We start from the raw sequence: 16950 nt of genomic DNA, 5'->3' as shown, positions 1-16950 counted from the left end.
CGACACGCCCCCATGAGTTGACGACATAAGGACCTAATAATAATTTAAAAAAATAACCGATAGTATTAATCGGTCAAAGTTCTTGTTATCGGTTAACGGTTAAGCGGTTAATCATGTGCATCCCTAATACTTGAATAGATCCTTTTCTTTCCGGTTGCAGTCTTGCATGGGCAACAAAACAAACCTCAAACACCTTTGTTACTTTACAGAAACGATTTGTTAGAAAATACTCGTACATACAATAAATGTGTATCAGATCTGCTTATTTGTGTTCCAGCAAAGAATGAATGTTTTACCTTCCTTAGTTTCTGTCCTATATTTGTGTCTAACAACAAAGTCCACAGCTAAAACTCCTTTAATCTCCACATGGCCTTCTTTAGAACCGCTTTGCAATATGTTATCAAGGTCCACGTCTCTGGAATCAGCTGCTGACTATCTGAAAAAAATCTATTTAACATCATTTAAAGGTATTCAGAAAGGAAAACTAATTTGAGCCCACTCGATAACGACCAATGAAACTCGTTTTCCTTACTGGGGTAAACTCGTGCAGCAGCGTGTTGAAACTTGGCGCGACAAACAGGACAAACGGCCATTTCTGAACACCTTTAAAAAAAACTCTCAAAAGCTACTTCATCAGCTAAACTATCTGCCATCAAACATAATAAGTCATCTATAGTTGTGTTGTTTATTTATTGTCTTGTTCTTTCATTTATGCATGTACTGTATCTTCATTGTTTCACGTTATTCAGTCATGTTTGTGTTTTTCTTTTCCTTCTTATATTCACTGTATAATCACAGTTTCCTATTCATTCTTATTATTTAATTGTTTCTTATCTTAACTCCTCTCAGGTTTCATACCTCTCCTTCACACGTCCCAATCATAATAACTGTTTCTATGATTTTTTGTTTGTGCAAAATAAATCAATAAAAATGACTAAAGACAAGGTTTTCACACAGTAGCAGATGAAACAGACTCATATCAACGCTGCTGCTGCTGCTTCAAGTCCACACTCCGACCTGAAGTGAACCATGTCTCTGTTCAATTATTCAGCTGAGAACATAGAATAGATGGGATTCATTTTATCGACTTTAAAGGGAAAAAACATTTGCAGCGAATTATTTAGACATAAATAAATAAAACCTGGCCTGAATACAGATGAGATGAGCTCAGTTTAACTATGAGTCTGCTCACCTCCTCCTCCTTAGAGACAGGTTTGTGTTTCACCGTCAGTCACCGGATTCTTTGCATTAAACACTCTGATATTAAAGGACCATAGTTCACGATTCTCAGGTTCCACGGCTTCATCTCCATTTCAGCTGATCATAGACCAGCTGACGATGATCTTCATCCTCTTCTTAAACCTGAAATCTGTGTCTCTAACCCTCCTCTCCTCCTCTGGTGTCTCCTCCTCTGTGTCTCTAACCCTCCTCTCCTCCATGTGCATGTGTTTCCAACAATGAAGCCGGTGAGAAATCAATCCAATTTTACCAGAAAATATTTTAATTTTCTTTATAGACAGAAATGTAACCACTTTTTCTAGATTTTTCTTTAAACTCTTTTTTGAGAGACTTTACCAGTTTCTTCTAGAATTTTTTAAAAACTTGTTTGAAAAATTTGCCACTTTTTTCTAGAATTTGTTTTTTTTTTTTACTTTTTTTTTTTTGAATTTTTTATCACTTTTATCTAAAAAAAGACTTTTTTCCAGAATTTTCTCAACAATATTTCCACAAATTCACACCATTGGCCCTAATTTGAACATATACAATTCAATTCAATTCAATTTAAATTCACTTTATTGGCATGAATGTCACAAAGACTATGTTGTCAACGCATAAAGACTAAACATTATACATTGACTAAAAAAGTAATGTTCTTCAGTCTCAGAACAAATATTTGTGTGGCGGTGTTGCCATGGAGACGAGAGCTGGGACAGCGGGTCGGAGGCTCTGATCTCTGAGACGCTCCATTCTCCCTGGAACTAGTTACTAGTCACTGGTTTCAATGGTTCTCAAAGTGAGGTCGGGGGACCCCCAGGGGTCCTTCAGAGGGTTCAAGGGGGTCCCCAACGTATTCCTGAAATTTCACCACTTTTTTTATTCCATTAGTTTTTTTTCCTTTTTTATTTTATTTTAGGAATGCCACTATTTCTAGATTTTTCTTTAAACCAACACTAAGGAACTTTTCAACCTTCATATAATATTTTCATAACTTTTGTGATGGTACATCAACTTACAACAGGTTGAATGACACCTCTGTCATGGCCTGAGGGGGTCTGTATCATTATGGTCTGTATCGCCTTCACTGGCACTAAGCAGCTTTGAGGAGCATGGTAGGAACCCTGCTCTCACTTTACTTTCACTTTCACTTTAGCGAGTCATGACGAGGAGGGAGCAGCAATACGGCACCTTTCCGTCGGATTGTGTATGTGTGTTTACTGAGAAATGATCCGCTGGAAACAGAAACTTAGTTTGGACGTCTTCTGTTAATTTCCATGCACCAGGAGATCAGGATGTTTACGGCGCTACGCGCTAATGCTCATGGGAAATAGAGTCTTCCTTCAGGCAAAACACTACCACTTTGGGCCACTGGCGCCGCCAAACTCAACCAAAACTGAAAGTTCTTTAGTACTGCTTTACCACTTTTTCTAGAAAATATTTTACTTTTTTTTATAGAAATGTAACCACTTTTTCTATATTTTACTTTTAACTTTTTTTTGAGAAATATTACCACTTTTTTCTAGAATCCTTTTTTTTTCTTTTTTCCAGAAATTTCTCAACAATATTTCCACAAATCCACGCCATTGGCCCTAATTTGAAGTTATACATTGACTAAAAATGTAATGTTCTTTTAGCTCAGTTTTGGCTTAAAATCAGTCACTTCAATTGACTGTAATTATTTTGCAAAAAGGTTATAGTTATTTCCATTAATTTGTATAAAAACAGCTGGATGATGAACAGATACGTCATGTTTCATCAGTGTTTCCTCGCCGTTTTCCGCTGTTTTAGTTTGACTGGTCTTTTAATGACATCATTGTAACGCTGGTAAAAGTGTAAAACTCCTCACAACTCACGGTGGCCCACCAGTAAAGAAATCAATCATTTATGGGTTAATGACACTTGAGTTGAGAAACGAAATTTCGTTCTATGCACACTGTGTATTTGAATGACAATGAAGTACCTATTCTATTCTAGTTGAGCTGTTTTATCTGGAGGAGCTTCATATCTACTCAATGACCATCTATTGGCATCATGGATTTAGCTGCAAAGACAAAAACTTCCTGCAGCAGCTCAGAAAGGAAACAGAAGGAACAGATGGAAACGACTCCACCATGATACATGATGGACCATGAATGTTTAATATCAGGACGTCAGGTGAATCCCTGAGATGAGACCAGGAGGAAACTTCACTGAGCTCCTAAACTCTTCACTGATGAAGAGAAAAGTGTGAAGCAGCTTCTCAGGAAACTAAAAAAAAACAAGAAGTGGTGTAGATGTGTTATCTTTATCCTAAATGAAGCAATTACAGTCTAATTATAGGGTTTCCCTCCACATCTCTAATTTAGCTCTTTGTCGTTTCCTCAATTGTCCTGTCAGACTCTTATTAAAGCCAGCGCTCTGATTCATTCACATCGTTTTATCGCCACCACCGCTTCAAACAATAACTCCAGATTGTGATCACATCTATTGAAGCTGAAGCCTCTGATCAGCCATCAGGCCGTAACGTCCTCATACAAGAACGTCAGATCTATAAATTCACACACACACTTTAATTATTACAGTATTCCACAGTTTTGGAAACTGTTTCTTCTCTCTCTCTCTCTCTCTCTCTCTGCGTCTTTAGGAGCCGATTCATAGAACAAACACTAATCTCACAAATGGACGCTGTTAATGTCATGCATGTCCAGATCAATCTTACAATTATCGTTACAGACGACTGTTATTAGGCCGAGAAAGAGAGAGAGAGAGAGAGGATGGTATAAAGAGAAAGACAGAGAGAGACCAACAGTGGCTCTAATCAGATTGCAGAACAAGCGACTCCAACCACTCAGGCGAGAAATTGTTTTGGTGCATCAGGAGCAGGAATCGTTTAATGTGCCGGGGTTTTCCTTTTGCTCCTTCCAGTCTGAGTGATGGAGCCTGAGAATCCGTCCTCTCCTCGTCTCCACATTATCACTACCACATGTATGTTATGTTACAGTTTCTCTCAGTTGCTAAAACACTAAACCCTATTGTCTGAATCCACTGATTGAACCAGTCACTTTTCACCTGTTTAGACTCAACTCACCAACACATTTTCATTGTGATGCACCTGTGTTGCATAATGCTGAGCACAGGTGGCAAAAGTCAAACACAACTAAAGCACAAGTTTCACCGGTTGAACACAACAACTCACAATGGATCACACTTGTGGCTGATGATGTGAGGGAACACAAATGAAGTCCTGTGGCCTGATGCAGTACGGAGAAATGATGCTGTGGCTGAATAATGCACTTCTCATTTCTACATTTTTGTACTTTATTTTTACATAGGCTTACTGTATACAAGTGCTAAATGCACAAGATTTCAGTTTGTTTTTGTACTGTACAAGTGCTACGTGTAAAATGCACAGGATTTCTGTTTTTTTGTACTGAGAAAATGAACGAAAGGGGCCAGTAATAGCCTAACTTATCATATAGTCACACAAAAAAATTTAATAGCCTAACTTATAATGTATTAAGTTAATGTGTAACTTAATAAGGCACCCCCCCCCCTCCCCCCACTTTCCCTTCGCTGTAACTTATTAAGTAGCTACCTACCAAGAGCGGAGGGCGAGTCAAACCGCTATTGGAGCAGCACAGGTGTCAAAGTCCAGATACAATACTGGACGTCTCTGCAGGTATTCAGAGAGTCCAGGCGCCATTTTAAAGCAGTCGGAGCAGAAAGAGGGAAACTGAAGCTGGAGGCAGGTGAGTGTTAAAACAACTTATTATTATTATTATTATTATTATTATTACTATTATTGTTTCTTACAGTAATAGTCACATTGTTGAAGTGTGAGAGTGTGTGAGTCAGTTTGTCCCTGTGGACTGTGGAGGGAATAATAGTCACAGTGAGCTTTAGTCATTTCATTTCATTTATTAGTTTATTTCATAGGGACAGTGCACCACTAATCAACAGAGTTAAAAGAAGAGTCGACGCAGAGACACTGAGAGAAAAGGAGGAAAAAACAGGAAGTGAGATTCAGTAATACACATGAAAAGTGGCCAAGTGAAGTTTATTGTACTTTTTTTCCGCCAAGACATGGACAACCGCTTGACAAATTGGTTAGCACGTCTTTTATGGGTGAGTGAGTTTACTTCCAGTACCTCTACCACCACAACCTGTCACTTCTCCTTACTGGGTACCTCGTGACTGTGGCACACCTGCAGACCTCCGTTACATATATTTAAAAAATAATTACTAGTTGAATGTTTCATTATTATCCCTATGTTAAATCGTATTAATAGTCGCCTCATAGGTTACCAGACTTATTTACTTATTTTGGACTATGGAGCAGGGGTTTTGGGCTATGGTAAACATACTAAATGTGAAGCAGTACAGAACAGAGCTATACATTGTTTTTTGGGTGCTGTCTGTGTGATCTTGATGTGATTGAAAGTGAATTTCATTTCATATTTTATTGTTCATTGTATCACGACTACAGGCAAAGGCTTTTTTGGGCTGTAAGCATGCGTGTGTGTGTGTGTGTGTGTGTGTGTGTGTGTGTGTGTGTGTGTGTGTGTGTGTGTGTGTGTGTGTGTGTGTGTGTGTGTGTGTGTGTGTGTGTGTGTGTGTGTGTTAGTGCGCATGTGTGGATATGTACTGTATAAAAATGTGTAGATGCATGTGTGTATGTGTGCGCATGTGTGGATATGTACTGTATAAAAATATGTAGATGTGTGAGCATGTATTCCTTATCCTCCTGTGTGAGCCGGTGTTTGGTTTGAGTTTGATGTGTCTTGTAAGCCCATGAGGGCTGGGCAGCTATGGTGCAAGACACCGCGTCTAATAAAAACTACTACTACTTAGGCTACTCATTTTTTCTAACACACTGTCTCTGATAATGTACCTTTAGGGGGTACATATGTGTACCTTAGGAGTACATATATGTACCATTTGCCATTCTGGAACATTTATGTGCCTTTTCTACCCCCAAAAGGTACACATAGGTACTCTAGAGCAGCGTTTCTCAAACTTTTTTCAGTCAGGGCACCTTTCAAAAGTGCAAAAAATCTCACGGCACCCCTGTGTAAAATATAATTCAAAATGACACTGCATAGCCTAAATGTAAATGTCCTGTTTATTTAGACGGGACAGTATTACAGTATTTATGCATAGGTGCCTCTGTAGCCTACATATGCACACACACACATGCACACAATAATCCGCAATGTGAGAGGAAGAGAGAAAGGTCTACATGCACGCAGCGCGCAGGCACGTTCACATGAATATCCACCGGCGGTCTCCGCTGAGTCCGCTCCGTTCTGAACAATCAGAGAATTTCCACCGGTGGAAGAGGAGAGAGGAGGCTGTGACTCACCATCAATGTGAGACGTGAGCCTGGTACGACGCATTTTTTTCATAGCGTCCGGTGGACACGGACCCTACTGCTCTGAGTGCCCGTGACCAACGGCCGTGTCCACGGAGCGCTCTCTCTCTCTCTCTCTCTCTCTCTCTCTGAACGAGCCGCCAGCGCCGCTTGATATACTGTATATATCAGGGGTGGAGTGGGGCAGGGTTAGAATAAGAAAAATAAGAAATATGGGTAGCTATATTTTGCTATTTCCTTCAGAAGTGGGCACCAGTTAGATCATGGATTTGTATTAAAAGTAGGCTACAGAAATGCTGAATGGGGTGAAAGAGCTGCAATTAGTGCCACTCAAGCATTAACGCTGCTGACCATAACATTACATCCAGTCAGGTATATTTCCCCCTCCCTACTCTGCTCTGTGAATGGATTTTACTGACAGCGCGCTGTCCTACTCACCAACATGCTTCGGTGCCCATAGGTTCCGACTCTCAAGTGGTTAAAATCCAGAAGTAACGGTACCGCGTACCGACCAGGTACCGACGTACCGGCCCACTTAGAACGGACTGTGTTGTCTTGTTAAATTAATATAACTTATAAATAACGTGACACACGGGCAGGACTGATAAGCTTTGCTGTTTAGCTTCCGTGAGTCCTTCTATTTTTAGCCGTAGCCGCTAGTTTAATGATAACTTTCTCAGTGACTTTTCTCTAGCGCGTTTCCCATTTCCCATGAGGCTTTGCGCCATTCTACAATTTAAGAACGAACAAACATTGCTGGTTATTTTATATGTTTGGTCATGAAAATTCAGTTATATCTGAACAAAAAGAATTAGATAAAGATAGGAGGCTAAACAAAAATCATTTAGTAGTCTGGATTGATGAGAGTCTGCGTCACTATCGCAACCATGAGTGAGATGTAAAAAGACAATAAGTGGTATAAATAATGGTTGGACTGTTAACATCAATTAATTCAAGGAAACCTTGAAGATTATCATGAGAACATGATTGACTTACATTAGCCTTGACTTACTGAGACTGGTCATAAAGGCCGCATAACCGCGCAGGGCAACCTGCTCGCTGGTTCGCTGGAGCATATTGGCTGGGCGGCCGACCGGGAGATCTCCTGGTCGGCCTGATAGCCATTCCGCAGCTGGTATATATATATATATATATATATATATATATATATATATATATATATATATATATATATATATATATATATATTTCAACTCTGAGCTCTCTGAGCGCCGCAACAAAAAAATGAAACTCTGACAGCTTTTTTCCGAGCTCCATAGGATCTGAATGGAAAGTAGACGGTGGACACGGCCCCTTTGCATACATAAAGAGAATGTATTCTATGAAATGTCAGAAGAGGTATTTTTTTCACGGCACCCTTGACGCAGTCAGACGGCACCCCAGTGTGCCGCGGCACCCACTTTGAGAAAGGCTGCTCTAGAGTACAATAATTGGCCCTATAGGCTACAGTAGGACAGAACTGTACCTTTAAGTACAGAAATGTCCCCCTTCTGTACCCCTATTTTTCTCTGAGGGGGTGTGGGAGGGATGTGTCAACTTGACTTGTTTTAATAGATGTGTGCGTGTGTGTTTTCTCACAGTCAGACTCAGAAGTCCTGAATATGAGTGTTAATGTGGAGGAAGATGGAGCAGCGTCTCCAGGATCCATGTGTCCGTCTGTGAAGAGTCACTGGTCTAAAGAATATCCTCCAGACCTTGGTCATGAACCTGGACCCTCAGAGTCACAGTAAGAGAGCTGCTACACACCTGTGAACGTCCCAACTGTCTCTGGGTCAGAGTTCAGTGTGTTGAGCTTCTGCAGTCAACATGACTAGAACAGGAAATAACAGTTTTCACAGATTCACGTCTTCAGTAGGAGCCAATGAGCTTATTTTTACATGGTAGAACATACAAATATTGAAATGATGACATACTATAGTTATTATTGAAAATGTAAATATATTAGACCATGTTTGAGTCAAGTGCTATTTACACTGCAACAAACAGGCTATAATGTTTTAGTTGCTAATCACAAATGAAGTCAACAAGCACGATAATGTTTACTGCAACAACAACAACAACAACAACAACAACAACAATGTAATTCAGGGGATAGTATTTAGAAACAGTGATGACTTACGGATTCAATTAACATCCACAAAATGAATCATGTCCATTACTCAATTTTGTTTTTGATTTGAAAAAAAAAGTTTGTTGTTTTTGCAGAGAGGATCACAGAGCTGAGTCTCCAGGATCCATCTGTTTGTCTGTGAAGAGTCACTGGTCTAGAGAACATCCTCCAGACCTCGGACATGAACCTGGACCCTCAGAGTCACAGTAAGAGACAGTTTCTGAGCTGAAGATGATTCAGTCATTAGATTCATGTGAAGGAAACGGAGTATATTGAAATTGAGAAACCAGGAAGCACTCCTTATGGAGATTTATGATGTATATAAGGAACTTACGATAAGAAAAGGGTAACAGAGGCGGTGTGGAGCAATATGACTGACAAGATCAATGCATACGTGACCCAGAGTTCCTTCTTTATCAGTATCATATGAATCTGTTATCTTTAGACTTTAGACTTTTATTGTTTCTTATTAGGGACAATACAAAAAATAATTCCACTACGAGGACAGAGCAAGCACACATAGTACAGCCCTCTCTCCGCTCTTTTCTTGTTTTCCCTCTGCTTACTGACCCCCCTTTAAGGTGGTTAACCAATCAGAGCACAGATGTGGAGCTGTGACTGTGACATGTTAGTGACACAGAAATGTCTTGACAGGAGGAAGAGGAGTGGTGTCTCTGTGGACCAGCAGCTGTCCTGCTGTGGTCTCTGTCGGGACGTCCTGAAGGATCCAGTCTCCACCAGCTGTGGACACTGGTTCTGCAGACGGTGCTTCGCCTCATACTGGGACCAGTCTGGTTCTTCAGGACCCCCCTCCTGTCCCCAGTGTGGACAAAGACCCAGAACCAGAGGTGAGCTGCAGACAGCCAATCAGAGCAGCTGTGGACAAAGGGAGACTGAACATCTGTCTGCTGATGTGGTCATTTCTAAAACCAGGATCTGATGTCAGAGAGTCATTAGCCGCGTTTCCACTGCAGGAGTTCCTGGTAAAGGGAGGGGGTAGGAACTTCTACAGGAACCATCCTCTCACTCGGCCCTCTCAGTGGCCGTGTTTCCACTGCAGAGTCGGACCCCTGGGCGACGTCATGAGTTTTGATCGCCGCTTAATCGTTGTGCGACAGTTTCGACCGTGACGTCACAAGCACATGCACAAAAATCATAACAACAACGAAGAAGGCGGTAGCCGCGTTTCTTTTTTTTTTCACGGCATTGTTTCGCAGCGTGATGGATCCCCAGTGTGTCGAGGTGCGCTGATATTTTCATTTCGCCGCGATGACTCAAACCCCCTCTGAATCTCCTCGGTGCTGTAGACTGCATCAATGTCTGCACCTCACCGTCGGTCCATTTGTGTACATCTTCCTGCTGTTTTCTTGTTGTTTACAGCGGTGTCTGCTAGGCCAGTGGTTCTCAACCTTGAGGTCCCGACCCCAATTGGGGTCGCGAGATGATTTCTGGGGGTTGCCAAATCATTTTGGAAAAATATAAATGCGCAAAATTAATGTAGCTCTGACCGGACGTTAGAAGGACGACGAGCGGTTGGTCTCAAACACGGATTTTATTACTCAAACTACACCAAAACAACAACAACGAACCTGTCCACTAGTCTCATGTCTGCCCTTCTCATTCACACATTATCAGAAAGATTTTTTTTTTTTTCTCCCCGGTCTGCTGTCAGCAGGGTCGGCAGCTGCAGCAGCCTCAAGCCGGCGGCTGCAGCAGCCTCGGAGCGGGGGAGAGAAAAAAAAGTGTAGGCTATTTCTTTTACTCTGTGAAGATCTCCTACAACGGAGTCGGGGAGAAAGCAAGTGGGACAGATCTGCCCAGTCCCTGAGCAGTGCACGTTTCACAGACAGGGGTGGACTGGGACAAAAATTTGGCCCTGGACTTTTTGGTCCAGACCGGCCCACTATCTGCGCGCGGATATTTTGCCAACTAGCACCGTTGATGTACATACAAACACACAAGCTCTTAATAACACCACTACTAAACGATATACAATATACAACAAAGTAGAGGAATAGTGTGGAATAGGTTAAGTTTGGACAACATTACATGCACATAATCAGTCTGCATGCAATCAGAACTTTGGCTAGTCGGCTAAAGTATGGAAAACAATAGTACAATGATCTGAAAAATGGACAAACACTAATTTTATCTTAGAAAGACAGTACAGCTCAACATAATGTATAGACAATGAAGCATGACAAGAAATACTGTATGCAGAATGATGTTTTACTGTAACAGAATAATCAGTGTTTTATTAATTTTAACTGTATAATGTTAAACTGTTGAAAGGACAATAAACCATAAACACTGACTGAAAAAAATATGGAAAGCATTTGTTAAGTTGTTAGCTCAATGTCCTTCATGACCAAATTTGAGTGAGGGCACAAAGAAAGGTGCATGTTAGCACTTTAATAAAAGCAACTAATCAATTAATCAGGATAGTATATGAATTTATTGTTTTCCAACTTTAGATAACTAGATTTAGCTGTAACACACCACACCATCATAGTTATTTATTATGTCAAGTAAAGTTCATAGCAACCGTTCTGGACCATTTACAGTATTTTAATGAATGTTTATCCACACCATTCTGGAAAGCACATACCTGCTTAACACGGGATCACTACCTCCTTCACATGGTGGAGAGTCTTCCTCAACACTTATTTGTTCAGCCTCCTCCTGCACCATAAGGGCACTGGTAACGGGAGCTTCACTCTCTGTCAGACTCACGTGAAGGACCTGCTGCTGAAGCTGCAGCATCGGTGCTTCTAGCCCCGGCCAGGCCAGGCGGCCCCTGATCTGCGTAATTGTTGTACTTTTAGCAGTCTGTGCTGCTGTTACTTTCCTCCATTTTCCCGCGCCGCCTTTGCGTTTGTTTACTTTTCTTTTCCGTTTTCGTGCGCTAGTGTGTTGTTGTTTTCTCTCTCTCGCTCTCTCTCTCATCATGACTCCGTGATTGGACGAGGGGGGGTCTAGAACATGCGTGGGTGGGACTCCTGGGCCTCTGTAGCCTCTCATAGGGCCATTGGGCCAGGTAGACAAGCCACTGGGCCAATCGTCACCTCTCTGCTGTGTCTGCAGCTGAGCACTGTGGGCCAAGCCGATGCATGTCTCTCTCCCCAATAGGCAAGGAGAGGCATGGCGAAAAAAAAGTTAAATAAATAAATAAAAAACGGCCGCCTATCGGCCCATTAGTGACCGGCCCACCGGGAAAACTCCCGGTACTCCCTATGGCCAATCCACCCCTGTTCACAGACAAGCCACAACACAGAGTGTAAACAACGTTACCTATCAGCACCACGGACAGCTGCAGGGAGGAGGTGGGGGGCGTTCACAGACAGTCTGAAATCGCAGAACTTAAACTTAAACATTAGGCTACTTAAACATTATAAAAGTAAGGGTCGTTATATTAATATTAAATTACATAATTTCAAACAAAGAGTTGTTTTCTGCTGCGTTGTTTGTCCAAAATTAATTGTATCACCGCGGTGTAGGCTATGATCCTGATCTGTGCGCGTGAGATATCTGGTCAGTGAAGCACCGTGGGGAAAAAAAACAGAAAAAGAGAGAAAAAAACAGGCGCGTTGTTGTTTTAGCCACAGCTGCAGCAAGTGTGCTAGCTGGAAAAATGGAGCGATGGCTTAAAAGAAAAAGTGTTCCAGACAGTCAGCAGCAGCAGCAGCAACAGGGGTCCCAAGATCAGCCACCAGAACTACCACCTGAGAAAAGTAGGGCACTGGCCGGGCCGACACCGGCGGCTGATAAAGGTTCGAGGCTCCGCAAATAGCAGCCCGACTTCTTGAAATATGGCTTCTCCTTCACAACAAAAAACAGCATTGACTACCCACAATGTGTCATTTGCTCTGAGGTGCTGGCACACGAGAGCTTGAAGCCAGTAAAACTTAAAAGACATTTAGAGACAAAACACAGCAGCTTAATTGATAAGCCAATTGATTTCTTTCAGCGCAGGGAGCAAGAACTAAGAATGCAAAAAACAGTGGTCAGTGAATATACTACTGTCCCTTCTAGGGCCCTGGCAGCTTCATATGAGGTGGCATATCTGGTGGCTCAATTGAAAAAGGCTCACATGATTGCGGAGAGTCTCATCCGTCCCGCAGCTGTAGCAATGACAAAAGCAATGCACGGGGAAAAATATATCTAACAGTCTTTTAACCATTCCCCTGTCAAATGACACCGTGGGGCGCCGCATTCAGGACATAGCAGATGACATTAAAAATCAACTCATTGACAGAGTGATGAAGAGTGGAAGATTTTCCCTGCAACTTGATGAGTGCACAGATGTGTCAGGAGATGTGCAGCTGCTGGCCTTTGTGAGGTACAGCTACGAAGGGAAAATGCACGAGGATATGTTGTTTTGCTCATCAATGGAGGGAACATGCACTGGACGGGACATTTTCAACAAGCTCAACAGTAACATACAAAAAGAGGGGCTGAGATGGGAGAGCTGTGTATCTGTGTGCACAGATGGAGCTGGTGCTATGCAGGGGGCAAGAAAAGGTTTGCGGGCCTGCGTGTTGGAGGTAGCCCCCCATGTGAAATTTCTGCACTGTATGATCCACAGGGAAGCACTTGCTGGCAGGTGTCTCGAGCCAGAGTTTCGTGATGTTCTCCAAACATCAGTCAAGATCGTTAATTTCATTAAATCACGGCCACTGCAAAGCAGACTCTTTGCCACACTCTGTCATGAAATGGGATCAGACCACGAAGCACTTCTCTTTCACACAGAGGTCAGGTGGCTTTCTCATGGCAAAGTTTTAACGAGGCTCTTTGAACTGCGTGAGGAGGTCCGCATATTTTTATCAGACTGTAGTTCTCCCCTTGCTGACTATCTGACTGACCCAAAGTGGGTCGCGAGCCTCGCATATTTAGCCAGCATTTTTGACAAACTAAACAGCTTAAACTTGTCCCTACAAGGCCCAAACACAAATGTCCTTATTCTCTCTGATAAGGTAACGGCATTTAAGCGAAAGCTGGAGCGGTGGGCTGTGCGAGTGGAAGGGGGAAGTGTTGAAATGTTCCCTGAGCTTGATGACTTTATGGAGAGTTACGACATAACCATTCAAACTATGAAAGGAATTATTACCTCTCACCTCAGGAGCTTGCTTGAAAGTTTCAATAAGTACTTCCCAAATGATGACACGCCGGAAAAGTACGACTGGATACGCCAGCCTTTCACCACCTCCACCACCGCCAGAGGTGGGTAGTAACGCGCTACATTTACTCCGTTACATTTACTTGAGTAACTTTTTGGATAAATTGTACTTCTAAGAGTAGTTTCAATGCAGCATACTCTTTACTTTTACTTGAGTATATTTCTTCAGAAGAAGCGGTACTTTTACTCCGTTACATTGAGCTTCATTCCAGTCGCTACTCGCTACTTTTTCTTATCGATCTAATGTGCAAATTATTTGTTTATGTTTTAATGGAGATACGTCCGAGCCTCTGTCACATGACTGCGTTTCACCAATCATATGTAGCCACTCACAACGTTTGCCTTCGTTTAACCAATCAGACAGAGCCAGGCAGTCACATGACTGCACACAAAATCTCCGCGGTAAACAGGACGGCCACTCCGCCTCAAATTTGAGAAACTGCGGCTAGTAAATGATTAGGATGACGTCAGCCCTGGTATGTCGTGGATAATGTCCGTGAAGGCAAAGATATTCAATATAAACCGTCTTTGGTGAAGGTTCTCAGTCATCCAGGTCATCTTATTCTTCTTCCTCCCCAGGAAGTTTAAACCCCATACACACCTGGAGACATGTGACTCCTAGTCACATGACCACCCCTCCAGTTTCGGGGGTGTGGTCATGTGACTTTGGTTTCACTAGAAACCGCTAGAAACCTATCATAGGATCACACTCTGGGTTTAAATACCTGGTGTTTCTGGCATTAATCTCAGAACTGAAGAAGCCTCTTGGATGAGGTCGTCACAGACACACACACCCACACACACAAAGAGCTAGTTCATAGACCTTTCATAGATAGGCCTATGTAAATTATTGTGGCTGAATTTGTCTTCATTTATGTTACTTTGTAAAAAAAAAATGTCATTCAGCCTATTGTCTTAGTTGTTAAATGTTGTTCTTTGGCAATAGCTGGATTTTTTCATTGCTATTATATCTTTGTGTATCAGATTAGGCCTACATTCACGCGCTGATCATTAAACGAACAAATCAGAGGTTACTCAGCAGTTACTCAGTACTTGAGTAGCTTTTTCACCAAGTACTTTCTACTCTTACTCAAGTAAATGTTTGAATGGCTACTTTTTACTTTTACTTGAGTAACATTATTCTAAAGTAACTATACTCTTACTTGAGTACAATTTTTGGCTACTCTACCCACCTCTGACCACCGCGCATCACCTGCCATCAGAGCTGCAGGACGCCCTGCTAGATCTCTCCTCTGACCGCACATTACAGACTGCTTTCTCGGCATGCGCACTGGAAGAGTTCTGGTTGTCAGTAGCAACAGAGTACGCAGCATTGTCAAAAGCTGCAACCGATGTACTGTTCCCATTTGCATCCACGTATCTGTGCGAAAAGACATTTTCTGCGCTGACACATATGAAAAACAAATACAGGTCACGACTCAGAGTTGAGAGTGATCTTCGCGTGGCCGTGTCTCACATAAAGCCAAGAATGCAGCTGCTCTGTTCCAACAAGCAGGCCCAGTCATCACATTAAATGGTTGCAGCTATTTGGCTTAGTGAAGAAAAAAGATAAAGAGTTAAGAGTTTTTGTTAACAAAAAACATCTCTGCTTTTGACAAAGTTGTTATTTTTCATCTTTAAGCAGATGTTTAAAATGTCATGGGCTGTTTTTCTGCCCAGTGTGTTTTGTTAAGGCTTGCGTTATTTGCTTACATTTTAACCGCAAAATGATGGGATGTAGCGACCATTGTCTGTCTGTTACTCACGTGAAAAGTTTACCTCTTGATGCTGCTTCGTGTTTTTCAAAAAATTCCTAACCTCGAGCCCCACCCAGGAGCTTTTCAGGGCTGAACGGAGTACCTACCCTGGAGTAGGTACTCCGTTGGCCCCTGTAAAAGTTCCTGTAAATGGCCCTGTGGGGGAGGTTCCTGCAGTGGAGACACGCACCAACGAGGCTGGCCCCGTAAAATTACCCCGAAGTTCCTGCAATGGAAACACACCTATTGTTCCATCACAGAGCACTGATGATGATCAACAGCACCACATTCAATCTTTCTCTTTGTTGCAATTTAGCTGATGAAAATAATCAGATCAGATTGGCAGACTCTCTGTCTTCAATTCAATTCAATTCAGTTCAAACTTTATTTATAAAGCGCATTTCATGTACAAGGCAGACTGTGCTTCACAACAGGCATACAAAAGTATACAATGGAAAAATTAAAGCCGCAAGCGGCGATGATCGGGCCCTTGCGACCCCATGCCATCGAACCTGAGGCATCCCGGGGCTGTGGCGAGAAGCGAGAAAAAACCTGGCAGGAGCGAAAAAACGCAATGTTTCATTCATCCACCAGGGGGGCAGTAACCAGATGTGGGCAGATGAGCTCAGGGGCGGACCTTAGAGCAAATCAGACTAAGCATGAAGGAGTTATGATGAGTTGATGGTTCATCCACCAGGGGGCAGTAGGAGCGTAACAAAACATGGGCCGGTGCGTTCAGGGGGCGACCCACATCACACATGTGAAGTTGGGAGCAAATCGGTCAATGTTGATGTACAATATGGCATTTCCTGTCTCCACAAGGGGGCGACATGAGTGAGATTGCCTACGAGCATATGGAGATGTTGAGGGCGGGGCTCTGGTCATGTACAGAAATGTTGAAGCAGTTTGGATGAAGTATGTAGGAGAGAGAGCCGCTTGAATATGCATGGTGATGGATCAAACATGGCGGCGTCATAGCGGCCACGCCCCTTGACGTAGGGAAAAGCTTTTAATAACTTTTAATCAGCATAGTCTCTCAATGATGTGTAACCAATTTGAAGTCAATTGGACAAAATCCCTAGGACAAGTTTGTTAAAATGCAACGAGTGGAAATGATGAGTTAAAATCAAAATGGCTGACTTCCTGTTTGAGTAGACCAATGGGGCAAGAGACTACACATGTGTACCAATTTTCATGTTCCAACTCCAAAAAAAAAAACCTATGGTGAGGGTTTTTTTTTTTATTTCAAGGGGGCGCTATAGAGGCATTTGGCCCCGCCCATGGGCGTCGCCCATATCAGATGTAAGAGGTCTCCACC

At 42.4% G+C, this 16950-nt stretch overlaps 2 protein-coding genes across 2 annotated transcripts in view; both read left to right on the top strand.

The window, feature by feature from the left end:
* Positions 1 to 4842: 4842 nt before the first annotated feature.
* The window catches only part of LOC310996890 (uncharacterized protein), a 227766-nt gene continuing 215658 nt past the window's right edge, over positions 4843 to 16950 (top strand). The window contains exons 1-2 of the mRNA XM_083986399.1: positions 4843 to 4952; positions 8170 to 8315. Coding sequence (XP_083842525.1) covers positions 8191 to 8315 — 125 coding nt within the window. The 5' untranslated portion in view covers positions 4843 to 4952; positions 8170 to 8190. The remainder of the gene's footprint in view (positions 4953 to 8169; positions 8316 to 16950) is intronic.
* The window catches only part of LOC310997205 (protein NLRC3-like), a gene marked incomplete at its 5' end in the record, with an annotated part of 32156 nt that continues 28164 nt past the window's right edge, over positions 12959 to 16950 (top strand). Inside the window, one exon of the mRNA XM_083986882.1 lies at positions 12959 to 13038. Within this exon, the coding sequence (XP_083843008.1) occupies positions 12959 to 13038 (80 nt within the window). The remainder of the gene's footprint in view (positions 13039 to 16950) is intronic.

This window comes from Trachurus trachurus, assembly GCF_905171665.1.
Source record: "Trachurus trachurus genome assembly, chromosome: 14".
Lineage (NCBI taxonomy): Eukaryota > Metazoa > Chordata > Actinopteri > Carangiformes > Carangidae > Trachurus > Trachurus trachurus.
The sequence above is the reverse complement of the archived record's forward strand: the minus strand, read 5'-3'. Positions and strand labels throughout refer to the sequence as shown.